General features: G+C 55.9%; 1 protein-coding gene across 6 annotated transcripts; it reads right to left on the reverse strand.

Moving 5' to 3' along the window:
* Window positions 1–2,117: 2,117 nt before the first annotated feature.
* DFFB (DNA fragmentation factor subunit beta) lies at window positions 2,118–16,561 on the reverse strand. Of its 6 annotated transcripts, none has more exons than XR_003514950.1 (8): window positions 16,242–16,561; window positions 14,252–14,378; window positions 12,999–13,113; window positions 11,234–11,422; window positions 10,383–10,462; window positions 9,099–9,269; window positions 7,728–7,828; window positions 2,118–5,115 (listed from the first exon to the last, which is right to left on the reverse strand). XR_003514950.1 is itself a non-coding variant. In XM_027565102.1 (8 exons), the coding sequence occupies exons 1-7, from the start codon at window positions 16,362–16,364 to the stop codon at window positions 5,037–5,039; spliced, it is 870 nt and encodes a 289-aa protein (XP_027420903.1). In that variant the 5' UTR covers window positions 16,365–16,557; the 3' UTR covers window positions 3,270–3,356; window positions 4,992–5,036. The 6 variants fall into 6 exon arrangements, 5 of the variants coding, with proteins under 5 accessions (XP_027420902.1, XP_027420905.1, XP_027420900.1 ...); XM_027565102.1 differs by lacking the exon at window positions 12,999–13,113 and having other exon boundaries at window positions 3,270–3,356; window positions 4,992–5,115; window positions 16,242–16,557; XM_027565101.1 differs by lacking the exon at window positions 12,999–13,113 and having other exon boundaries at window positions 16,242–16,557.
* Between the last annotated feature and the right edge of the window lie 24 nt (window positions 16,562–16,585).

Raw genomic sequence — 16,585 nt, forward strand, 5'->3', positions numbered from 1 at the left:
TCCATTCAGCAGCTGGAGGCTGGGGGTGGGTTGGGGGGGCGCCCTGGGTACAGCCCCCCAAGCTGAGAGCACAGGGCTGTGGACTGGAAAGGACACAGCCCCTCTGGTGAGGCCGTGGGGTCTGTGAGGTGGCAGGTGTTGGGTGCGTCCCTCGCCCGTGTAGTGGGGGGTCGCTGTCTGGCGAGGCCATGCTCTTTGTGGTGCGGGGTTGCTGGGCACCACTGCCCAGCTGAGCTAAACCGCCAGGGTCCTCGTGTCACGGGGCACCTGGGTCACATCCCTCCCAGTGGGCTCTGGAGAGGGACGGGGGCCTGCTTGTCTGCCACCACCTCCTGTCACTGGCTGCTGGCAGAGGACACCAAGGCCAGGGACAAGGAGGGCATCCAGGAGGAAACCTGTCCTGAGTGACTGGCACAGGAGGGGAGCGGCCTGCAGTCCCAGAGGCCGAGCTAGGTTTGTGTGAGTGAGTAGCAGTCTCGCTATTTCTGGGCTGGTAGACACTCCTGGCTCAGTCATGATGGCCGCTAGACTCCATCCCCCTCAGACGTCCTGTGAACTACGTTTGGGAGCAAAATGGAGTTAAAGCACCCAGTGAGGCCCCACACTGTCCTTGACAGTCCACAAAGCTGCCCCGAGGTGCCTGTCACTGCAGTCACTCTGCCTCCATGAGACCGCTGTCCCATCGGCAGCCGTGACGGCCCCTGCTCTGAATCGTTCTGTGATTTACTGACAACAAACTGCTTTAATGATGGGACGATGCTGCTTGTGAGGCACTTTGGAAGCAGCCAGGGAGAGTAATTTACAGAGATTCTGCCAGAATGACTGTTGTGACTGCAGCGCTGGGATGCCTGGGATGCTGATTTCAGGGGATTTTGTGTTTCACCCACACTGGCTCCCAGGAGAAGCGTCAACCCTGCAGGACGTGTGCCTCCTCATGTTCCCACCAAAATGCAAAATGTCACCTTTAGTCTTGGAAGCCCAAGGTCTGGCAGCTCGCGGTCCTCAGGGAACATGGAGAGGGTCCTCCCCAGCCCCCCAGGCTGCCCTGTCAGCCCCGGGCAGCTTCTTACACGTTCTGAGCTTTTCTATCTCTAACCCACGATGGATGATGGTACGGTAGGTCGTCCCGCCCACCCTCCAGTACCAGCTGTCACCCCTAAGTCACAGCTGTGGTCTCTTGTGGTGACTGGAGGGTCACGCTGAGCACAGGGAATGCCCTGTGGACTCTGCTGGGTGTTGGAGGCAGGTGGCAAGTCTGTGTCTGTGGCAAGTCTATGTCACCAGAAGAAAACTCCAGGTGTCCCTGTAAAGAGAGGCTGGGGCAGTGCGACACATCTGGGGAACCTGTTCTGTACTCACACGTCCAGACAGCACAGAGAAGACACCCCAGCAGGCCAGCCCAGGGTGACAAGCAAAACAGGAGGAACACGGATCAGGCCCGGGATGAATTAAAGTTTCGAAAAGCACATTACAGGGCATGTTAAGTTGCTCTAATTGTGAGTAATCTGAGGGTGCATCCTGCCCAGGGTGTCTGGGGTGGGTAGAATAAGGAGGCAGGTCCTGAGGAAGCTCTGTGGAGCTGCTTTCCAGAAACGTCAGAAAGAGGCTGGAATGGGTGCACCCCCGCAGCGCAGGGTGTTGGGGAGTTGCGGGGGGCAGTCAGTGGAGCTGGCGGGACCAGGGCCCCTGGGTGTGGTTGGGACTCCACTGCACAGATAAGACCGCCGCGCTCTGGGGCATGTGGCCCCTCCCACGTCCCCACTTCCCATCAGACCAGGTCGACACCATGAGTTGACAGAGCACTTCTCAAATCCCACAGAGGACTGGCACTTTGTAAAGTATGTGGAAGGACTTCCCAGGTGGCCCATTGAGACTCTCGAGTTCCCAATGCAGGGGGCCCAGGTTCCAGCCCTGGTCAGGGAACTAGATCACACATGCCGCAACTAAGACCCAGGGCAGCCAAATAAATACGTTTTTAAAGTTCTTTAAAAATAATAATAAAAAAATTAAGTGTGTGTATGTTTCGGTGACATAGATTTGCGTCAGTTTTTTAAGTCATTGACCCCTTATTTTTCTCATTTTCGTCATTCTCAATGAGGGCAAACTTTTTTGACATGTTTATTTTTTAAAAATCTTTATTGCTTTTGTGATTATACAATAAGTATAAAAATTTAAGTATTATAAAATGTGACTTCAAAAAATAAATTTTAAAAAATTATGATCATTTTAAAATCTTCAAGGATCATAAAATGCATGGTTTAGAAAATTGGTCCTTTGTGATTCAGTCACACTCCATTCCACCCCCCAGGATTCCTCCCTTTGTGACAGTCTCTGCATGACCAGCACATGCTTGTGATACACACTCGTCACACTGGACATGGCCAAGCCACCTTCCTCGCCTGTATGCTTAACAGCCAGCTTCCCGCACCTCACAAAACGCCTGAAATTGCTACAGTGTTTTGTATTAGGTAGATGTGTAGGGTTGAATCATGAAATTAATCTGACCATTTCTGACCCATAAAAACAGCAATTTCCTATGGTTCAGCATCATGCCACAATCAGCTCTCTGGACATTTGGAGGGTTTCCCACTGTTTGCTGTTGGAAACAGAACAGCAGTGAATATCCTTGTATTTTACCCAAAAAGAGTCACAACTCTCAACCATTCAGCAGAGGCCTGAGGAGGGGGCACTGCATTGCCTGAGGAGTGGAGGCTCATGGAGCTGAAGTTCCCCGAAACCTGCCCAAGTGGCCAGGCAAGAGGGGAATCTACCTGATGGGGGACACTGCACTCACACAGGTGAAGCCTCAGGGCCGCCACTCCTGACCCCAGGCATCCTGGGAGCCCCAAGACTTGTCCTCTGGCAGCTGAGCTCGTGGAGGTCAGAAAACAGCTTCAGAAATGTGCTCCAACCAGAGTCTGTAGGATAATGTTTTCAAGTTTTTTCCAAGAATATTGGAGTGGCCAAAAAAAACAAGCACCTGAGACATCACTGGTGGTCCAGGGTGGACTCTGCCTCGATGCAGGGAGCATGGGTTCAACCCCTCGTTAGGGGCCTAAAGGTCCCCCACGCTGCGTGAAGTAGCACCTGTTGGAAGGATGCACGTGCTCCCGGGGCCGAGTCACAGGCGCTGGCGGGCATGCCGCTTCCTCCGCGGTGCTGCTGGGGTGCAGTAGACCCTGCTGGGGTCACAGTGGAGTTTGTGGGTGGTCTTCTTGTGGCAGGCAATGTGGACTAACTTGAGGTTCTCCAAGGTGAAGAGCAGGCGGTAGAAGTACTCCCAGTCCACCTCTCTCCCTTCCGCATCGTGGACGGCCGCGGCCAGCGCGGGCACGACCACACGCTTCTTTTCTATTCTGTAAAGCAAGGTTAGGGACGTCATCTTCTGTCGTCACAATACCCCCGCCACCTGCCCCCATTTAGTTAGCGCCTCATCTACTGAGCGACTTCACTTTCACTTATCACTTTCATGCATTGGAGAAGGAAATGGCAACCCACTCCAGTGTTCTTGCCTGGAGAATCCCAGGGACGGGGGAGCCTGGTGGGCTGCCATCTATGGGGTGGCACAGAGTCGGGCATGACTGAAGCGACTTAGCAGCAGCAGCAGCAGCAGCATCTTCTGCTGAGCCATCAAGATTTGGCTGCTTCCAGGAGAGACCGGTGGAGAGAGTGAAGCTCTTCAGAGGAGCCGCCCTCAGACCATCCCAGCCGGAGGGGGATGGGCACTGGGAAAGGGCTCACCCAGCAGCCACCGATGCGCTGGAGACACCCCTTCCCAGACTGACAGGGGCACCATCGCCGTACATGGCCCCCGCCCACCAGGCCAGCCACCCAGCCATGTCACGTTGTAAAAAGTACATGGTGCATAGTTAAAATACTGAGAAGTACGCTGGAAAAAATGAGAGTCAAGCATAGTCCCATCACACGAACAACAACATTCTACTTCCTTGGCTCATACTTTATCTATGTGCAAATTCACTAAAAAATTACAGGATGATATATGAACATTTTTTAAATAGAACCTTACAAACAAAGCTACAGTCACCTCCAACTACAGCCTTTAATCTCACTTCCCAGAGACAATCCCCATTAAGGGTCTGACATCTGCCTTTCCAGACCTCATCCTATAATCTTATCTGCAGACACGTGTGTCCATTTAGAACAACCATGACATCGCTTTATGTGACCCGATTTCACGTATAAACAACAGTTCAAAAGACCTCACGGCACCCAATGGAGAAGCTTGTACACTGATGAGATGGGGCCAGAAACAGCGAAGCTGGGGGCTCGGGGCCACTACACTGGCACAGAGGGCCCTGTCCCCATGCCAGAGAAATGCTGAGCACCAAGGAGGAAGTATCTGGGAATAAAAGAAAGAAGGTGGCTCCCTCTGCAGACACAGAAACGGTGGCTGGACCACAGGACTGTGCTGCACTCCACAGCCCACCAGGGTTCCAGTCCTGGTGGGGTCCCAGAGGCCTCGAAAGCCAGGAGGGGTGGGGCTGAGACCCCCGCCCTACCATTAGAGGAGGAAGAGAGAAGCTGCCAAGGGTCCGGGTCTTCCGGAAGAGGAAGGAAAAGCCTCTGTATGAATTACCAACCCCCGCTAATGGTCTGTGGGTCGGCCTGGCCCACTCTCAGGGCTGTGCTCTGCTGGTGGGCTGGCTGGGGGCTGGCCCTTCTCCCCACAGGGTCTTTCATCCTCCCTGCAGGTTGGGTTGGGCGCCCTTGAGTGGTGATGATGGCATTCAAAGAGGACGTACCCATGTGTGAGCCTGCACCAGGCCTCCCTGGCTCCGTGTCTGCTGGAGCAGGTGGCCAAGTAGATGCAACGTGGCGGTGGGAAGGAGGCTCGAGGTAAGGACACCCGCAATTGCTGTGCCCAGGGTGCCATCAGCACCCTGTGAACCTCCAGTCATGTGGAAAACCAGGCCCCTTGGCCCACCTCTCACGCAGACACACATCCAACTTCTACACATCCAACCACATACGGCTGCAGGTGGTATGGAAGCCGCCAGCAAGGAATCAACACGCAGTTATCTGACAGCCTCTGACTGAGCCTCACCACACGGGTAAAGGATGGCAGCTGTCAGCTCAGATGGGACCGTCTCAAGCCTGTGGGAATAAAAGAAATAACATGGCCAGTGGGACAGCCCTCAGACCAAAGGACATGTCGAGGTTGACAGGACGGGCCGGGAGCAGCAGATCAGGTTAAATCCAGCCGCGCATATCTGAGGCCACGTGGATCTGAGTCCACAAACATTCACACCACCACCATGCAGGCTTGGAGGAGTCATGAGTGACTGCGGCAGTGAACAGGTGCCAGGAGAGGCAGCCAGGAATCCGGCAGCGACTGAAGACACATGCTTACCTCTACACCTGGCTCAGACGGCAAAGAATCCGCCTGCAATGCGGGAGACGCGGGTTCAATCCCTGGGTCAGGAAGATCCCCTAGAGGAGGAAACAGCTACCCACTCCAGTATTCTTGCCTGGAGAATCCCACAGAGAGAGGACAGAGGAGCCGGGTGGGCTAGTGGAGCCTGGTGGGCTACATACAGTCCACAGGGTTGCAAAGAGTCAGATACAACTGAGCAACTAACACTAACACCAAAGGGTTCACAGAGCAGCCATAACATTGCAACGGAAATGACAGAGTCCTTAGACCCAAATAACAATACAGTTACCCAACTCACAGGAAGTGGCTAAAGCGGACTCCAACCTGAAATGTGTATGTTAGAGGACAAGAGAGATGCAAAGTAACTGATAAGCAAGAAAAACACCTCCAAAATAGAAAGAACAAATGAAAAATAAAAGCCAAATGAATGAAGTTAAAGAAGAGGCCAAGGACAGCTCTGAAGGGAGGGAGGGAAGTGCTTGTTTCAGAAGGAAGACCAGCCCCATGCTCCTGGGGCCCCTGCTTCAGGAGCGGGCCTTTGGGCCCAGAAGCCCTGCCCACCTGAAGCCCACCTGGACCCCTGCCCCGCCACCCAGCCATCATTCCCGGGACAGGCTGCAACCTGGTGCATGCACCCTCGTGGTGTGAGGGGGCCTGACGGCGGGGGAGGAGGGCAGACTCTGGAAGCCAGCCACTGCAGCCGCGTCCCAGAGCCCTGAAAAGGCCACCAGCTGGGACAAGGAACCTGGCCTGGGCTGCGGTGACACCGTCCAGGAGGGCGGACAACATATGCTGCACTGAGAGTCAGTTACTCCTCTGCGTTTCACTATTTAAACACATGGCTCGTGGCTTCAGCCCCACCAGTCGGGGTGGGCCTGTGGCCATATCTCAGGAAAAGAAGCCAATGTTTTCAGACCCTGGCTGCCTCCTGGTCAAAACCACATTTTAAATTAAAAGCCAGTACGTGTATCTACGGAGAAGACAATGGCACCCCACTCCAGTACTCTTGCCTGGAAAATCCCATGGATGGAGGAGCCTGGTGGGCTGCAGTCCATGGGGTCGCTAAGAGTCAGACACGACTGAGCGACTTCACTTTCACTTTTCACTTTCATGCATTGGAGAAGGAAATGGCAACCCACTCCAGTGTTCTTGCCTGGAGAATCCCAGGGACGGGGGAGCCTGGTGGGCTGCCGTCTATGGGGTCGCACAGAGTCGGACACGATTGAAGCGACTTAGCAGCAGCAGCAGCAGCAATGTGTATCTATGTGGATGTACATACATTTAGAGAAAGAGCGGAAATGTAACCGACGTGTTTCAGGAGACGTGACCCTGGCTCCAGTGTACAAGCCCAAAACATAAAAACATACCCTCAAAGAACCAGTGTCCAAGATGTAGAAAGAATTCCCACAAATTAATTAGGAGACCAAAGCCAGACAGAAAACGAGCAGAGGCGGCAACAGCCACTTCACAGAACACGAATGGCCGACAAACTCACGGACAGCCCACCTTCCTAGTAACCAGGCAAACGACCTGCAGCCAGAGAAGCTGCTCCCCACCCAGCAGGCGGGGAGCATGCAGAAGGTCCGACACCAAGGGGGGCAGGGCTGGGGCCTGAGGATTCTCCACCCTGCAGAGCAACCCGAGACTCGTGGGGGCAGACAAGGACACAAGGAGCCAGCGCCCCACGCAGGCGAGAACCCGAGGATGTCTTTATGCGGGGGCTCTGCCTGCAGGTTCTTCCGTATCTGTGCCTCTTTCGTATCCATGGATTCAGCCAATGCAGATGGAGAACTGTAGCATTTCCTACTGAAAAACCTTGTGTGTAAGTGGACCCGCGTGGTTCAAACCCCATGTTGTTCAAGAGTCAACAAGAAAAGCGTCTCGGTTAAAATAGTAAAATTTTCCATTTCTTTTTTGAATGAGCTGATGTACACATAAAAGCGATCCTGCCACCCAAGACGCACTCACACTGGCTAAAGCGGGAAACGCCCTGCACATCACCGCCCAGTCCCCCCACCCCCCGCCCTGGGACAGGCAGGGATCCCACTGGTGCCAAACTGACTGGGCCCTCAGCTGCCGACCACCAGCTTGGCCCACTGGTGGGATCTGGGGGTGGGCGAGGGGGCACGGAGGGTTGCACTGGTATGGATGGGGACCTGAGCCACCACACTGAGTGACAGCACCACGCAGGTGACAATGGACATCCGTGGGTCTGTGATCCACGAGCTGAGTGTGTGGAACACCAGGCGGCCATCAGCCCTGGAGGCCAGGCAGGGCCAGGCCAGCAGGTGCGCTGCAGTCTGTGCCCACACCCCCCACACCGCGCACTCACACATGGTCCAGGTTCCAGGTGCTGAAGAGGACACGGCTCTCCCGGTTACTGTAGGGGTTGATGGAGTGTCTGGAGGTACAGTCGTCCACGTCAAAAGGACCCTGGATGGAAGAGAAGAGGTGACGGCCCTGAGGCCAAAGAGCCGCTCCCCCAAGTCGGGGGCGCCCCAGTCGGGGATCAGGCCCTGTACATGGTCTGTGCTCAGGAGGCAGATACTCTGTCCTGGCAAGGCACCCCACTCCCTGGTGACCCCAGTAATGCACTGCATCTGCAGAGGGGACCAGTTAACCCGTCAGCCGCCAGGAATGCCAGGCTCCCTACCGTGTACCTCCTGTGCCCGCAGCCCTCCCCACACCGCTCCATCACATGGCTGCACCGTTTCTGCCTCCTCTATGGCATCCCAGCATTTCCCTGTTACCTGCACAGGCTGGGCCACGCAGACGCACTAAAGCGTCACCTCCCCCTGAAGCCCCAGCTGCACCCCACCCAGAGACCCCGGCACCCTGAGGGCCCCCACAGCCTCTCTGCAAGAAACCCACCACCCAACTCGCTCACAGGCCTTCGACCCAGAGCCTGCCCAGGCTGGGGTGGAGGTGCTGAGGTGGAAGTGCTGGTCGCTGTCCCTGCCACACATACTGCCGGGCTCAGGTCACACTGCCCAGGAGGGAGTGGTCAGGTGAGAGTGACGTGAAGCCAGGTGGGAAGGAGCAGTGTCTGGGTGCTTGGGACATCACCCTTGGAGGGGGCTGCCTGAGGGGGGACAGAGGCACGGGGGGCTATGGGGGGGAGACTGGCCCCCTGCCAGCGGCAGGGAGGGGCTTTCACTGCAAGTGCTACATGCAGCTCACGTCCACCCACAGCTGGCCTGCAAGCAGCAGCACACAGCAAGCAGTGCCCCTGCTCTGTCCCCACAGCTCAGAATGCTGCTGCAGCCGACGCCGCCAGGGCGCCAAGCTCTACGAGTGCCGAGATGTCGCATCCGGCCACGACCCTGAATCCGGGCGGGCTCTCTCATCCGGGCTTTCCCACAGGGCAGACCACGCGTCAGCCACCACCCAAACAAACACCTCCCTCCTCTGAGGCCAGGACAAGGTCTCTGCTCACAAGCAGTCGTGTTCTGACCCCTCCCTGCACAGGCATCACGTAAATTCGTCAGGAAGGCAGGTTCTCAGGCCCTACGACGCTGCTGAACAAAAACCCTGGGAGGGACCCAGCCGTCCTCACAAGGCCTCCAGGGGTTGCAACGCCACTGGAATCTGGGAACCACCAGTGGGGCTGACCACTCCCTCACCCTGTGCAAGCTGGCACCCGAGGGCTGCCCCAGCTCACCAGGCCTTGGCCAGGGTAGCCCAGGATACACTCATGGCTCACCTGGCAGGAGAACCAGCCTTCGGGGGTGCAGAGCCGGCGGCCGGCCTTCGCCCCTCGGTCGAAGTAGCTGCTGTTGTACTGGGCAGCCTGGAGCTTCTGCTGCATGGAGCCCACGAGCCGCAGGTACTCCTCACGAGCCTCTGCGCCCACCAGGGAGGCGCCAGAGGTCACCTGGAGAGGCAGGGGCATCCCTGAGCACTGGCCACACATCGTAAAACCCACTGCTGCCTGGATCCCAGTCCACTGAATGCCACGGCCCTCAAAGACCCTGCCCCCTTGGGTCCCAGCAGGGCCCTGAGATTGGGGGTTCTGAACTCTGCCCCCTGAAGTCCCAGCAGGGCCCTGAGGTTGTGGGGGGGGTCTGAACTCTGCCCCCTGAAATTCCAGCAAGGCCCTGAGGTTGGGGGTTGTGGATCCTGCCCCCTGGAGTCCCAGCAGGGCCCTGAGGTTGGGGGTCAGAGCTCACACCCACCATAACTGTCTGACTCTGGAAAGTTCCTCTGGGCCCATGAGACGGAGCTTTGGTCACAATCAGACAAACTCAAGCTCCGGGTACACTGGCTGCTCCGTCTCCTGAGCGCTACCCGGTGCTTTGCGGCAAGAAACCGGAGAAAAAGGGTGCAGGTGAAGTGACCACCACATCACCACCCACTGGAGTGCAGGTGAGGACTCGCACCCATGGGTCCACACTGAGCACCAGGCAGAAGCAAGGGGACCGCCTGGCCCAGTGGGAATGACAGCAGGACAGCAGATGGCTCATCACAGAATGGGGCTGGCACCCAGCGGGGCCTGTGGATGATGCCCTGGATCACCCATCAGCCAGCGTGGGAAGAGCACTTCACCAGCAGAAGGAGCCTGAGGGTGGCTACAGTCAGCAGGGGTGGAAGCAGGGACGAGGGGGAGCTGGGTCAGGCCCCAGGGCCTCAGATACCCTAGCCCTGAGGTTTCCTTTGTGCTCTCAACAGAGCACGTGTGGGCAGTTCTGCACCGCGAATGATAAACTCTAGTCCAGGACACACAGCCGGGAGCAAGGTCAAGGTGTGGGGGTAGCGGGTGGCCTGCAAAGAATGGAACATGACACCTCCTGGCTGACATCCGACCATGAGGTATAAGGAGCAATGGCAGGGGGCTCCCGGGGCAAGCAACTAACTCATTGCTGGCTCATGTTCACCTGCACCCACACCTGCGCCAGCCCTCACTCCTCTGACATCCACGCCGGTCCTGGGAGCCAAGTCCCAGAGGCAGAACCGGCTTCCTAAACCTGCCCAGCACACCAGGACCTACTTCTCTCAGGTAGCTCCGGATCCGGCTCTCGCAGCTGTATCTCAGATAGCCAGACTTGCTCCTAAACCGGGACTCCAAGCCTGCCGGAAGGAGAGACAAGACGCCTGGAGCCTGGGGCTGTGATCTCCTGGGAGGGGCGGACAGGAGGGCTCTTGACTCGGCTCCATCTAGAAACGTTCTGATGGGAACCTGCTCCTTCTGCAAAGGAAGTCATCTCTGGTCCACCAGCACAGAGCACCTCAAATGCCACCGGGGAGCCGCTCTCCCAAGGGGGCTGCTCCACCTGGCTCAGAAGACCAGTCCAAAAGGTGAGATAGGACCAGGTGACTGGATAAAGAAGATATGGTCCACCCATGAGATGAAATATCATTCAGCCTTAAAGAGGAAGGGAATCCTGACACCTGTCTCCACACGATGAACCACGAAGAGGTTATGCTGAGTGAAGAAGGAAGATGCATGAGCTCATTCATACGAGGTCCCTGAGGAGTCATATTCCAGGGACAGGAAGATGGGGGACCAGGGGCAGAGGAGAGGCGGGGAGTGATGCCCACTGGAGACAGAGCCTCAGTTTGGGATGAAAACCTCTGAGAACAGGTGGCAGGGCTGCTGCACAACACTGGGAATATATTCAATACCAACGAAGAACTAAGTGCCCAAAAATGGTGAAGATGGTGAACTTTACTTCATCACGATTGAAAAATAAAACCGCCAACCCCAGGGCTGCCTGGAGCCTGGCCCTGTGCTTGGGAAACCCCTGGATCTGGGAACTGACGGAGACCCCGGGTCTCAGAGAGTCAGTCCCAGGGAAGCCCTCCACACCCGCTCCCTCCAGGCCAGAATCCATGAGGTACCTTCAAACCACGGCGGGTCCTCGGCCCTGGTCTCGGCCGCGATGTTCTCACTGACGGTGCCCAGCAGGTCGGCCAGCAGCTTCTGCCGCAGTGGGGCCCGCTCGTCCCAGAGCAGCTGCCGGGCGGCCTGGATGACACCTGCGTGCGGCTCCTGGAACACGCTCAGGAAGCGGCTGATGTCACTCACGACTGCCACCAAAGGGGACAGAGAGGCCACCAGGCCTTGGAGCACGGCCTCTGGGAAATCGCCTCCTTCCCCTGCCCCGACAGCCACCAGCCCAGTGCTCCAGGCCTGGGGCCTGGCCCCCCACACTTAAGGTGACAGTGGGAAGGACAGAAGGGGAGGACACAGGAAATGAAACACACCAAAGGGAGTTGCTGCCCTTCCCCCTTGGCCTTCCCTCCTCCAAGTGAAACCACCTGGTCTTGGGCCCTCATTTGAGGCCTCAGGCTCCAGCTCATCCCTTCACTATTCAGCTGACTCCCCACCTTTCCACACGCACCCGAAAGCAGCCAGCCCTCCAGGTAAGCGTGAGAAACTAAGGGCTTCTTCATCCTATAAGCAGAAGTCCAGACCCACAAGAGGAACAGGCCCCACAGCGGTTTGGGTCATTTCAGGGACTTGGGGCTGCTCCGAGTTCAAATATCAATGTGATCCACCCTCCACAGGCTAAGCAAGAAAAGCCACGTGATCATAGCAACTGGTGCAGAAAGACAGAGAAAATCTTCAAGACCTAGAGCTTGTCGAAAAAGTCTCAGACCGAACCACAAAAGTATATGTACAGACACATAAAGGGGCTTCCCTGATGGCTCAGTGATAAAAAATCAACCTGCAATATAGCAGATGCAGGTTCAATCCCTGGGTTGGGAAGATCCCCTGAAGAAGGAAATGGCAACACACTCCAGTATTCTTGCCTGGAAAAGTCCATGGACAGAGGAGCCTGGTGGGCTATCTAGAGCTGGACATGCCTTAGTGATTAAAATAGAACAAAGAAAGATAAAAAGGGACAAGTAGGACTTCATCAAAAGTAAAAATCTCTACTCCATGTATAAAACCTGGTTAAGAAAACAAAAAGACGAGCTGCAGAGAATCTATCTGCCAACCACACGTCTGACAGAGACTCACGTCCAGAATGGACCAGGGGAACCCGCAAGACTCAAGCAGGAAAAATATCCAGCTACATAGCGGACAAAAGATGCTCCACGAGAAGGTTTACAGGTGGTAAATCGGCCCAGGAGAAGATGGCCAACACCATCAGCTGGGAGGAACATGTGAATCCAGACACCACCACACGCCTGCCGGAGTGGCTAAAGCAGAAACAGCAACAAGGCCTGGTGAGGCCACAGGCGCCTGCTCCTGTCCTTGCTGCGGAAATAAGCCAGAACCGCAGCTCTGGAAAGCAGCGTGGGGCTCCTTCCTTTTCTTGGTAACGTTATTCAGATTTAATTCTCTAGAAGGATAAGGCCCGACGGAGGAAGGATGCTCGCCACACCATACATGTCACCTTCACTGCTACAGCAGAGTCCCAGCCAAGGGCCGAGGCCACATCCACATTCCTGTCGGGCCTCTCTCTCTCCCCACCCTTTCAGCAGAGGGGGCAGGACAATCTCAGTCCTCGGAGCTCCACTGCCTTCCCACAGCACCTGAATCGGAAGCCCCTTTCTACAGGGGCCAGACAACCCTCCAGACAAGCCATTTCTGGCCAGTGGCTTACGGCTCCATAGTAGCACTTGTCACCCAGCAAAGACTCCACTAAAGACCCACCTCCAAGGGCACTGGCTCCAATAAGGCAGCGCCAACAGGAACCTGAGGATGGATGGGTGTCCACAAACCCGACAGAGATCAGACACTGAGCGTAGAGTCAGTCACCTGCCCGTCCCTTAGAAAACAGATTAAGGAAATGTTTACCGACTGAGACACAGGGGGTCGTTCGGACTTCTACATAAGTTAACTTGAATTTAATGCTGACTAGAACAGCCTGTCTGTGGTAAATCGTACATACGGTGTGCATCTGCCTTAATTATTAAAGAAAAGGGTGCACTGACCAGAAGTAAAGCAAGTCCATGTTAAAAGTAAAGATTGGGGAATTCCCTAAAGATCCCATGGTTAGGACTCTGAGCTCTCACTGCCAAGGACCGTGGTTCAATCCCTGGTTGGGAAACTAAGATCCCACAAGCTGTGCAATGCAGCAAAATAAATAAATAAAGTTTAAATGCCCCTGTTCCTGGGACGCCAATGATGGTTACTCCTTCGATGGTCAAGATTCTGCTGGTGCCAAGGCCATGCTGATGCTCTGTGCACATGCTGATCTGCTGTTTCTGAACCCTTAAGAGAATGCATCCTGACTTGTTTAACAGTCTTTGTCCTGAAGACACAAAACTGTGCTGAAAACCCTGCTTCTCCGGAGCAGATACTCGGAGTGATCTTAGAGACTGTCTTCTGGGCTACATTCTTCAGTTTGGCTCAAATAAAACTTTTCTATTCTTATTATTGACTGTTTATTGATTATTTTGGTCAACAAAGCCCAGTAAACAGGACAACCTTGCTCTCTGGCTCTGCTTCTCCTATAAAACTGGGTAGCCTCCAAACCACAAAGCCCACTCTCTGCCCTTAGGAGTTACTGCTGCTGCTGCTAAGTCACTTCAGCCGTGTCTGATTCTGTGCGACCCCATAGATGGCAGCCCACCAGGCTCCCCTGTCCCTGGGATTCTCCAGGCAAGAACACTGGAGTGGGTTGCCATTTCCTTCTCCAATACTAGGACACCTCAAATGAACATAAATAAAACTAAAGGAATTTCCTAAAGAGACACATACAACAACCAACTGGACAGGTGGGCTCCTGGCCAAGAGGATGGACAACTCAGCCATCTGAGCAAGCTCTGCCTCCAGGGGCTTCTTCCTTTAGGGTCCAGAGCATGGGGACCCTCCCTCCCAAGGCTGGCATCCCCTAGCAGAGCCTCTGCACCTCCATAACCACACCCACTTCCCCATCAGTCTCCAAGATCCCCAACACTTACAGCCCTGCCAGTTCTGGCCGGCAGTGAGAAGCACAAGCTCTGAGTTGTCGGGGGCACTCCAGAAGTAATCTCCAGTCAATTCCGTGCCATCCTCATAGAGACACAGGCGGGAACCAGGGATGGGGAGCTGGGGAGAAGAAGGAGGTGAGATTGGGGTGGGATGCTCACTTCCTTGGTCTCAGGGGGGCCCAATCTTGGGGTGGCCAGCTGAAGTCTTCCCATCTGTAGCCCTCACAGAGAACAAGAAGGAACCATGTGGTAAAGAATCCTGCCAGAGATGCAGTCTGCACATATGGAGAATATCCATCGAGGGCCCCTACTGTAGGTCATTCTAAGAAAGTCACAGAGATGAATATACACTGGTGACCACTTTGCAGGATTCACCACTCAGACTCTTTCAAACAAAGCTCCCCTAAGGCACTTTAAAATTCAAGCCCGTTTCCAAAAATGACGCTTGACTGCACTAAGCCTGTAAATATATCCCCATCACCGAGGCACACGGCCTGACAGGTGTTAGCATGCAATACCTATGGCTCAAGTCTCTCCCTGGCACTGATTAATTAAGGAGAACCTTACTGAGCAGGACTCACTGCCTCTGCCTACAGAAGTGTGACCAGCTCACGGGACTGTGAACCTGCTGAGGTTTACTCCTTTGCCATGCCACATTGATCCATTTCATAAGTTTTCATACCCAGTTCCTTCCCTCCCCCTGTGCCATGCAAGTACGCACTCACCCAGCGCTGGTCTAGGCCCAGGGGAGGAAGTTAAGACAACAAGGGTAGGAAGGATGGCTGAAATCCCTAGAACAGTAGTACCTAAGGACCATAAGAGGCCTCGGAACCTGACCCTTCATGTTACCCCAGGGAAACCAAGGCAGGGAGCATGTGAGCCATGAGCCGATGGGCACCAGAACCGGGTCCCTGGGCCTCAGGCCAGAGTTGTCCCGAGCCTGGCAGTTAGAAGGGAGGAGAGCCATCCCAGTTCTCTCCAAAGTTCCCCTGCCCTGACCTGGCCCAGGAGCTAGACAAGGCACTGGGGACTTCTCCGCAGCACAGGAAATGAGGATCTCTGCAGCCCAGACGTCTCCCACATCCCTGGTTTGGAAGTACAAAAGCAGTGCCTCTTATTCTCCCCAGATGTCTCCCAAGCAGGTGGGCTCCTGATCGCAGGGGCAGAGGCTTCACTCACTCAGGCCGTCTGCTGAGACCGGGCACCAGGACCCAGAAGCCTGGAAGGACCCCAATCACAGCCCACCCCCTATCACACACACACCCGTCCCCGCAGTGCCCACACCATCAGAGGCTCGGCTAAGAGGCTTTGGGTGGACCTAGTACTGGGTTGTGGAGAAGGCCAGTGGCACCCCACTCCAGTACTCTTGCCTGGAAAATTCTATGGACGGAGGAGCCTGGTGGGCTGCAGTCCATGGGGTCCCTACAAGTCGGACACGACTGAGCAACCTCACTTTCACTTTCATGCACTGGAGGAGGAAATGGCAACCCACTCCAGAATTCTTGTCTGTAGAATCCCAGGGACGGGGGAGCCTGGTGGGCTGCCGTCTATGGGGTCGCACAGAGTCAGACACGACTGAAGCGACTTAGCAGCAGCAGCAGCAGCAGTACTGGGTTGGGTTTAAACACCAGCCTTTCCTTGGTGGCTACAGCAGATTACTCAGTCCCTCTGTGCATCAATTTCCTCATTTGTGAAATGGGTGTGAGCACCCAGTTCAGGGCAGGGCACCTGAACGCCACCAAAGCCCATGTAAAGGAGCCCGGACAGAGCCCAGGGTGGGCACGTGGCCATCGGCAGTGGTCAGGCTCAGGCTCTCTGCCCAGAGATGGTGGACAGCGTCCCCTCCCACTGTCAGGACTCGGGGGCCTACTGTGTGGCTTGGGGCAGCCTGAGCTCGGCCAGTCCCGACGCCGCAGGACGATGGGTCAGCACGGTCCCATCCTGCAAGTGGAGGCTCCCACCCCGCGGCCCCACGGGGCACCTGCAAGCGTTGGCACCCCTTCCGCAGCACTTCCTCGCAGCTCCTGCCCGCCACCCCAAACTTCTTCTCGCTATGCAGGGACCGCAGCTTGAACGTCTTGGGCTTCCGGAGCACCGCCGACATCCTCAGAAACTCTGGCCCCGCGGGCGGCACCTGCTCGGCGGATCGCACTGGTGTCCACTCCAGGTGGTCTCCACTTCGCGAATCAAGGCCGTGCGCCGCCCTCGGAAACTACATTACCCAAAAGGCCAGGAAAGCGGCGGCGCGCCCCCGCCTTGTGCGCAGGCGTCGCCGCCGGAAACTTCATTACCCAGAAGGCCAGGAAAGCGGCGGCGCACCCCCAC

Source organism: Bos indicus x Bos taurus, chromosome 16, assembly GCF_003369695.1.
Source record: "Bos indicus x Bos taurus breed Angus x Brahman F1 hybrid chromosome 16, Bos_hybrid_MaternalHap_v2.0, whole genome shotgun sequence".
NCBI lineage: Eukaryota > Metazoa > Chordata > Mammalia > Artiodactyla > Bovidae > Bos > Bos indicus x Bos taurus.

Bases quoted from the DNA above. Each gene is read 5' to 3' on its own strand.
- DFFB (XM_027565104.1), bottom strand. From the start codon at position 16,364: ATGTCGGCGGTGCTCCGGAAGCCCAAGACGTTCAAGCTGCGGTCCCTG. The intron at 14,379-16,241 runs GTGCCCCGTGGG...TCTTCTCCCCAG, and splicing joins AGGGGTGCCAACGCTTGCAG to CTCCCCATCCCTGGTTCCCG. The intron at 10,463-11,233 runs GTACCTCATGGA...TCCTTCCGGCAG, and splicing joins GGACCCGCCGTGGTTTGAAG to GCTTGGAGTCCCGGTTTAGG.